The 9,451-nt window shown below is 42.4% G+C and overlaps 1 protein-coding gene across 1 annotated transcript; it reads left to right on the top strand.

Moving 5' to 3' along the window:
• Positions 1–506: 506 nt before the first annotated feature.
• Positions 507–2,607, top strand: LOC104277717 (supervillin-like). Its single transcript, XM_009874448.1, has 3 exons — positions 507–624; positions 1,396–1,551; positions 1,659–2,607. Exons 1-3 carry the CDS (start codon positions 574–576, stop codon positions 1,743–1,745), a joined length of 294 nt encoding a protein of 97 aa, XP_009872750.1. The 5' UTR covers positions 507–573; the 3' UTR covers positions 1,746–2,607.
• Positions 2,608–9,451: the final 6,844 nt, after the last annotated feature.

A 9,451-nucleotide genomic window follows, 5' to 3' on the forward strand; every position in this document is an offset into this window, starting at 1 on the left:
ACAAAATTATTGTGTTTAGACCTCGGTATCCCAAGTTAAGAACAATTTAAACATTCTCACTTAAGCCTCCAAGCTTAAGCTTTATTTGCCCCTGGCAGGACATCTGTGCTGAGCATACCAGGTTTCATTTACCTAAATTTGGCTTATTCCAGATCATCATGCTCTCCTTACTTTATTCTAATTCTATTTTTGTAAGGTAAGAAATGTATTGGGTTAGGAAGTAACTGTAGGTGATTTTCAGCATACATGGTTTGATTTTTGTGGTCAGATCCAGGAAAAAGCAGACTTAAGAATACTGAAAAACAGGTTAAAATGTGTCATACTATGTAAAAAGAATCCTGGTGAAATTTATTCCTACTGCTTTAAACTACTTGAGCATTTCAGGAAAGAATCAATTAAACATCCTTATGAGGTAGGTTTGGATAGTGGATGGCTTTGCAAAATATGGTATTGTATGCAATTTCTCTTTTTTATATTCTTTTTTTATTTTGACTGTTTTTAGGAAAAAATGTAAAGAAGCCCCCAAAATCCTATCTAATTCATGCTGGCCTAGAGCCTCTGACCTTCACTAATATGTTCCCGAGTTGGGAACACAGGGAAGACATCGCAGAGATTACAGAAATGGTAAATCTTTTCATTGCACAGACTGTATCCTATTACTAGCAATTTTGTCTTGTGTTGTCAGTAATATCACTTGTTTGTGCTGTCAAGCCCCAAAATCCAGAAGACAGACTTAGAAAGTACCATTAAAGAGTCCGCAACGGAAAAAACAACAACAACATAGCTAAATTCTGACTGGGAAATGGATATCAGAGGCATCCCTAGTTGTTTTTTGATGTAGCTTCTCATATTCTTTTTTGTTGGTGGTGTTAAAAACAGGAGGAAAGCAGTATCTGAATCATCTCTTAGAAAGAGATGGGCTAGAGTTTAGCAGAACAACTGTTTCAATCATGTGAAACAGGCAGCAATGTGGGGTTCTGGTCTGTCCTCCAGGCTCGAATTCTAGGGGGGCAAAATGCACCCACAAAGGACCAGCTGGCTCCGAGAGCTCCAGCATCAGCTTCCCTGCCTGGGAAGCAGAGTCACAGCCACACTGCTTGTGACTGCTTTAAAAGCCCCAAAGGGGCATCTCAAGGCAAATGACTTTTTCTGTTTTGTAAGTCTGCCTCCGCCATCCTTAGCGGAAAATGCTGACTTCGTGACTAGACACAGAGTTTAGCCTTAAACTGAGAGTACAGGATGTCCTTCTGCTAAGTGCAGACCTTTTTTTAGCTGCAAAATTGTCGTAGGGCGGGACTGTCGCCCTGCGTGCGGTGCTGGATGTGTGGCTTTGTGCAACGGGCGCAGTTGGTGGCTTCAACGTTTTGATCCTGTTCTTCCTTTTCTCCCTTACAGGATGCCGAGGTTTCCAATCAAATCATCCTTGTAGAGGATGTGCTGGCCAAGCTGTGTAAAACGGTGTATCCATTAGCAGATCTCTTAGCCAGGCCTCTGCCTGAGGGAGTTGATCCCCTGAAGCTTGAAATTTATCTTTCGGATGAGGACTTCGAGGTAAGGAACACACTGCGTGTGTGTCTAACTGTGCTGTGAAGTCAGCTGAGAGTTTTGCTTCTTAGAAGTATTTTTACTTACGGCACATCCACTCATTTTAAATGCAGGTTGCGTTAGAGATGACGAGAGAAGAGTACAACGCGCTGCCATCTTGGAAGCAGGTTAATCTGAAGAAGGCGAAAGGACTTTTCTAAATTGTGTTTATTGGCACGAGCACTAAAGGGATGTCTGTTTTCACTTTCCGTGCCCTTTAGAAGAATTGTACCCCACATTTACAGAATAAATAGAAATAATCTGAAGTTATTAGTGACTACCTATCTGGAGTTGTGTAATATTATAAAAGGCCAAGAGAACTCTTTGGAAAAGGAATTCAGTTTTGACTCTTAAAGGTAATGTGTTTCAGCTCTGCTCTCCTATGCACTTAAACAGTAGTTTCTTGAGCTACTGCTGCAGGTGTCCTTTGGCTCTAGACAATACTTGCCATTTTTGGTTTTGAAGAAGTTCTCTTTGTAAAGTGTTATTTTGTTAGTTTGTGGATTACAAAGAATTTATATTTATATAAACACATAGAACAGGTATGTATTTAACAATGCAATATATATTCACTTTCAAGACTTTCATGTCAAAACTACCGAAAAGTAGCTGGATGGCAGTTGCTTGTACTGAATTAGCTATACCACCAATATGTAACTCCTACGCATTCTGAGAAGTTTCTCTTTGCAATAGTTAATGAATTGTTCTCAGTGCTGCTTCAGGTGCTAAACTGAACAAAACTGTTTGTATTTATAGCATGGATTTCTTGAGAAACTATGCGAATCAACCTTTATACTTTATTATCCAAAAATGTATAGTGCCTTGTTTTTCGTGTACAGTTTATATACAAAAAAAAAAGATTGGTCTGCATTTTGAATATGGCTTAGAATGGTCTCCTATGTTACTTTTATAATAGTAGAAATAAAAACATCTCAGTTTCTAATACTTGTTGTAAACATTAAACATGTCTTTTGTGATATAAGAACCGAAAGTAAAAGCTTCTGAATAAACTCTTAGCAATGCTCTGACTTGTCATTATTTTGTACTGTAATCTGTACTGAGTCATTGGAACCTTTCATAACATGGTATTTTATCAAAATATTTTTAATTTTTAATCTTAGATATCTCTGAGTGTTGTACAGAGTTGTAATTTGAGAAGCAGATAATGTAGAAAATAATCAATGTATGAGGTAAAATTAGGTTGTGCAACACTAATGCTGAACACTGGAACGGTCACACAACTCCTGTATCCTTTAGGTTTCCCTGTTTTATACATGAAACCAAAATTATTATGCTGGTTATACAAACTTTGAGAAAAGTCCTTTCAACCTTTGTGCAATTGGGAGTAAAACTTGAACTGAAAATGACTATGGCATTACATCCCTTCTTTCAATAAGCACTGAAATCAAAATAATTTTTGTTCAGGTAATTGGGACATTGAATAGAGTAGCTGAGTAAAAATTTGCTTTTGTTTGAAATGTTTTTCAGGCATTTGGCATTTCTACTAACTACTTGTGTGGTTCCTCTCCCATAGGCAGTGGATTTCACATTTTCATTCCTGCCGGTGTAAGTTTCCGTCTGCCCTGCAGCCATTCAGAGCTCCTCCTGCCTCAGTAAAAAGCGATCACCTGCAGCAGTGTCTTTTGCTGCTCTTGTCATTCTCTGAGGCCCATGGAAATGAAGTAGGATCCCTGAATTTGTGAGGTGTAATTTTCATCAAGATCTGCAGTAAATATTGCTCCATAGTTAAAATTAATCTTGTTTTGACCGATGGGTTAATAAGCTGTCAGTTAGCCTTTAAGTAAATAAATGAAAAGCCCAGAAATACGGGACTGCTACTCACCTGACCTGAGATATTACAGGTGAATTTTCAGCACTGGTGTATTTCCTCTCATTACTGGTTTCTGTCAAGAACTGAAATAATGCGAGAAATGGGTAGCAGCAGTATTCAGAGCTGAGCTACTTACATAGCCTCCAGCAAAAAATATGTTTAGATGTGTCTTCTGCATGGGATACACTATTATTTTGAAAATGCAGAACTTTATAGTCACAAGCTTTATTTTTCAAACAGAGAGATTTCCAAAGTCACTGCTGTATTCATCTAAGTATTTTTGCACCCATATATTTTCCTCTTTCACCTTCTCTGGTGATAAAATCAAGCAGGAATTAAGTTTTGTTTATTCATGTTCAGTCTGTACGGTGGGGGTAGCAGGTTCCTCTGTTTTGATTTTTCTCTCCAACAGAGAGCTGATTTGCATACCATGATTGACCTTGTTTTTCCCTCTGGCAGGGTAGTAGCATTTGCTTTTGTTTTTTGAAAACAGTCAGTCCTCCAAGTGCTGCCGAAGGGCAACATCTACCCACCTTTACAGCCTTTAGAATCTCAGCTAAAAGACAAGCCAAGCCAGTTCGGAGACCTGCAGGCACTGAAACACAACAGTGTTGTCAACTCTCAGAGTTCCCGTAATTTTTACACAATTTGATATTTCATGTCCCAGTTCCAGGAACCAGGACACAGAACCCATCTTCCTACTGAAGCGCTTTGCTCATAACGTTGCCTAGGAAAGCTTAAAGGTTTTGCAGAAGGTATTTTATTGTCCTTAATATGCTTGTTATTTATCAAAATGCTTTCCTGAAACGTGAAGCTGACAACACAAAGCAAGTCAGTGTCAGGCCTCAGACAGGACTGTGGGTTATGCTTTAATTTTCAAAGGCAAAGTATCTGGTACAGGCGCTCTGTACATGAAAAAGGCAGTACCTTGGACACAGCATTCTGCATTTACTATTGATCTCACAGCTTCCAGGCCTTGAGCCATGATTCTTATCTCCTATGGTTTTAAACTGCTCAGTCCTAACTCTTAAAATACTGCATTTTGATTACACAAGCGTGGAATGGAATGGATTACACAAGCATACAATGGGCTGGAAACGTGAATATGATAGTATGCCAAAACAGCAAATAAAATATTATGCCTGAGAAATCTCCAGCCTGCATGCTTCAGCAAGAAGAGGAAGGAAAATGGAAGGTAGGTAGGGGGAGGAAAAAAAAAGAAACTGATCTTTAATAGTTTGTGAGAACTTGTTTCTGTCCAAAAGTCTCCCGAACAATATTTAGCAGAGCTGAGGTTGTGGACCCATGCATCCAACTGGTGAAACGGATTCAAAACTTCTCTGAAAGCCTGTAGTGCTTTTGTGGGAGTGGAGCAGCAGCAGGCTGGTTTGGTGGAGCCCAAATGGTGCAAGGCCCTCTCGGATTAGAGGCTTTGGCTGGCTCAGAGGAGTAACCCACAGGGCACCATTGACTCTGCATGACTGGAGGGTTAGGAAGAACAATTTCACCCGTGTCTGCTGCTAACCCTCAGTCTAAATTTCCCTTTTAGATCAAATAGCAGATGAGGAGAAATAGCTTAAATAATAGTATTCTCCAAAGTGCCTGCTTTACACATCCCTTTGTGTGGAAACTGAAGTAGGTTTGCTAATACTAGGTCATTGCTGCCCAAAAGTGGGAGGAAGCAGCCTGTACACCCCAGTTGCTGCTCAAACCTGAAGCCCCTCTTCACCTGATGCACTCTCCCAGTATGGTGCTGGGAGTCGACAGATGGTGCTGCAGGGAAATCACTTTTGGGCAAGGGGTGAGGATCTGTACCAGCCCTGATGGTCCCCTTTACTTCTCACAGGGTAACAGCCTGAGGTGATGAGATGCTGCCATAGGTGAATCATAGAATTGTTTAGGTTGGAAAAGACCTTAAGATCATCGAGTCCAACCGCTAACCTAGCAATGAACGCTGTTACCTGAGACTGAATGTGCAAATCAATCTTTGATGGGGATGAAGGAGGTTGAGGAGCAGTGCTTGAAATGCCAGGTTGATTCTCCCTCCTCTAATCTTGGATTTATATTGCCCGGTAAGGTTAACACTGATTCTATGTTGTTTTCCTGTGATTTGAACAGCGGAGTAAGATGAGCTCCTGGAGGAACAGCTAATTGTAAGTAACTCTTTCTACTGCTATCCTGGTGCTATTGCACCAGCCGTGCAGCTGGCAGCCCTATGCCAGGGAGAGGTGAGTCCTGCTCCACGTTGCTCTGTGCTCTAGGGTAGCCGAGAGCAGCACGGACTGGGAGCCAGTCACGCAGGGACTATTTCTAGAGCAGGAAAGCCACTGAAGCAGCAACCCCAAACAGCCCATAAAGCTGCTTGCTCTGGAGCTGAAACAAAGTACATCTTTATCTCTGGCAGCATATTTCAGTCAAATGGTGAAAAAGAGAGAGTGCCCTACACTGTGTGCACACCATCATCTTTCCTGCCACTGGGCTACTTTGCCTTTGGGTGCTCCCTGCCCATTATTCCTTGGGGATTCAGTGCAGTGTGCCCAAGTGTCAAGGCAGAGGTCACATGAAATCAGCAGCAGGGTCTGTGTCTTCACATTCTTTCATGCTAAATCATGTGCTCTCCGTAAAGATCATAGAATCGTAGAATGGCCTAGGTTGGAAGGGACCTTAGAGATCATCTAGTCCAACCTCCCTGTCATGGGCAGGGACGTCTCTCAACTAGATCGGGTTGCTCAAGGCCTCATCTAACCTGGCCTTGAACACCTCAAGGAATGGGGTGTCCACAACTTCTCTGGACAGTCTATTCCAGAGTCTTGCCACCCTCATACTGAAGAATTTTTTCCTAAGATCCAGTATAAATCTATTTACCTTTAACTTAAATCCAGTTCCCCTTGTCCTATTGGTGGACACTTTTGTGAAAAGTCCCTCCCCAGCCTTCCTGTAGGTTCCCTTCAGGCATTGGAAGGCAGCTATTAGGTACCCCCCCAGTCTTCTCTTTTCAAGGCTGAACAATCCCAGTTTCCTTAGGCTATCCCTTAGCCCATCCTCATAGCAGAGGTGCTCCAGCCCCTGGATCATCTTTGTGGCCTCCTCTGAACTTGTTCCAACAGATCTATGTCCCTCTTACAGCGGGGACACCAGAACTGGAGGCAGTATTCAAGGTGGGGTCTCACAAGAGCAGCGTAAAGTATTTGCAGCCCAAGGGGAACAAAAATGGCCTCATCCTGTTTCTACAGCCACACTCCTAAGTAAAGCAGCCCCTGAGCTCCACATGCAGTCCTGATGCACTGACAAAGCAGAAAGAACCAGTTGCTCTCTTGACAAGTCTGGAAAGTGACACTTGTATAAAGCTTCGTAAACTCCTCCTGCTCAGTGTAACCCCTTAAGACTAGCACAGGAATGTATTTTCACAGCAAGGACTGGACTCTGGATGAATTTCTTGGATTCTGTTGCTAAAAGACATAATATTTACACAAAAGAAACAGGTTTATTTTCTGCTCTCTCATTGCAATAAGGAACCAGGGTATTTGAGGAAAACTCTCCTTTTTCTTTCTGCACAGAATGTAGAATCAGCTGTAGGGATTCATGGTAAAAGCAACTGAAGGAGCATCTGAGGCCCCTGTCTCTGCACACACTGAGTCCAGGCCCTGTGCCAGCTAACCCTTGCAGTCATGCATCTCTACGCTGGTGGTTCTACCAATCCAACCAAGCTGGAAGGGGCCTTGAGGGGCTCTCTGGCCTGGCTGCCCACACCACGGTGAAGCCAAAACCACCCCAGCCTTCTGCTCTCTCCTCTGCAGGGGCCTGTCCATGGAGCAAATCACCAAGTTACTGAGCCAGAGAAAAGTCCTAGAGCACATGCACTGCTGGAAGAACAAGAGGAGGCAGAAGAAAGCAACTCACAGGGTCCCAATTTTCCATATTACTAGCTGATACCTGTTCAGCTTCCATTTTACACTCCCCTGAAGGGCAGTGTTTGCTAAGCCTCCCCCTCTGAAGGCTGTGGGTTCCAGGCTGTGATAAACCAGCACATTTGTTTTCCAGTGGCAATTGCTGTGCCACTTGTGCTATGATAACAGCACTCTGATATATAATCCCTTTAATTTAGAAATATGCTGTATAAACTCGTAGCTCTTTACATGGGGCGCTACTAATTGTCTTTATGCAGTCAGTAAGCATATAGTAGCCTCAGTACAACTGCTATTCTTTCTAAAGGCAACCTGCTGCAAAGAAAGGCACCTGCTTCCTTAGCTCCAGAAATTGGATGCTGTATATAATAATGTCGTTGAAGTAGTAACATTTTTAAGTGCCTTTGTTCATTCACTCTATGCTTTATAAATTGCTCGTTACTTAAAGACAGAAAAGTAATTGATTTGGCTTGGTTTATTTATGGGGGCCCAGGCCATATTTTATTGTTTCACTTCTATAGCTTTTTAGAACTTAATTCATTTCTGTAAGTAGTTTCCAAGTAAAATCTCAGCTAGTTCTAATGGTTTATTTTCTTTTTCCAACTCTGACTGCTACCTGCATTTCACTGAAGTCTTGCAATTTAAATATGTAGTTTACTTTTCTTTAACAGTTCTAACTTTTGTATTTCATTTTAAATTTTGTATTTCGTTTTGTATTTCACTTGCTATTGCCCTATTGCACACTTGAGGTTATTTCCTACACTCCCCCCTCCACACACACAGTTCTTTCCAATAAACTATTAGTGATCTGGGAAAGATGATTCTCTATTTCAGAAGAGAGTTTCAAAACTTTACTGCAGACCAGCAGCAGAACCATGCACTGTACCACACCACACTAGCAGAATAAATACTAAGGAATGTCAAGCACTTCACAAAAGGAAAACCACTAGAAATATCTGAGGTTTCAACTTTATCCAGAAGCCTCTGGTTTACTTTAGTATCAAAATTTCCTGCAAAACAGACTTAATTTTTGCAATGCTTTTTTGCTTTTTGATTTAGATAGAGCCATGCATTGTGCCAACACGAGTCCTGGATGAGCAAAGGCTTTGCAGAAGCAGATGGAGCACTCAAGGCTGGGAGTAACATGAAGCATAGAAGGATCAGCTAAAATTACACAGTGCAGCAACAGAAACAAACTTTGAGAGCTCAGAATCTGAAGAACAGAAGAACAAGTTGAAGCCATTTAGAGGTGACCTGTAAAGAAGAGATCCTCTGGAGCCACCACTGGTCTTGGTACCAGTTTGGACAGAGTACATCGCAAAGAAGATCTGCAGTTTGTCCTTAAAACATGGGCAAAAACTCCGTGAGACGAGGTTTATGAGGAACACCTAACGGTTGGACAAATAAGATGCCAACTTATTCAACACACCTCACTTGTTTGATGTTGATAGAGGGTAAGACCAAGTGCTAGGATATGTAGTTTTGTATTTGAGGATCTTACTTCAGCTGCCTCATTTCTGATGACACAGAACAGGCAGTGGGCTGTGAGAGCCTCGTATCAGCAGATTTGCTTCCAGGTTGTACCTCTGGAGTGAGATAGCCCTTATCAGGAACAACCGCGTTTGAAAGCGGAGCTTTTGGAAACACACTTGTGCACGTGGCCTCCTTGCTTTGTCCGCTGGGGGATCTCTTACAGACTTTTTCCTTCCTGAAGGCTATACACCAAACCTTCCCCTTTCTTAGCCAAGCGCATTAAGAAAAGTTCGAAAGTTCCTCAAGCAGCATTTTCCAGAGAAAGGCCAAAGCCATGCGTGTGGAGGCAGGCAGATCGCAGGGACAGGAGGAGAGGATGTTTGCTAACCAGAAGGCAATCCTGGTAGATGGGATGATGACTGAGCCTTCTTGGAAGGGAAGAAATGAGGAAAAAAAACACTGGAGAAGTGCCAGCACAGAGTGATTAAAATGTCTTTTCATTTTATATTAAGAAGGAGCTGAAGGTTGCCAGGTTGCCAGCCTTGTTCAAGCTTCTTGTTCCGTGTTCGTGCTGCAGCATGTGGGCCACGGCCACAGCGCCTGGCCCGGGCAGAGCAGTGGCTGCCGCGCCGCACAGGCCCGCTGAGCGCTGCGCCTC

The sequence above is a fragment of the Apaloderma vittatum genome, unplaced genomic scaffold, assembly GCF_000703405.1.
Source record: "Apaloderma vittatum isolate BGI_N311 unplaced genomic scaffold, ASM70340v1 Scaffold15440, whole genome shotgun sequence".
NCBI classification, from domain to species: Eukaryota; Metazoa; Chordata; class Aves; order Trogoniformes; family Trogonidae; genus Apaloderma; species Apaloderma vittatum.

Coding starts and splice junctions, on each gene's coding strand:
- LOC104277717 (XM_009874448.1), top strand. CDS start 574: ATGTTCCCGAGTTGGGAACACAGGGAAGACATCGCAGAGATTACAGAA. Junction 625..1,395: donor TCGCAGAGATTACAGAAATG/GTAAATCTTTTC, acceptor TCTCCCTTACAG/GATGCCGAGGTTTCCAATCA. Junction 1,552..1,658: donor TTTCGGATGAGGACTTCGAG/GTAAGGAACACA, acceptor TTTTAAATGCAG/GTTGCGTTAGAGATGACGAG.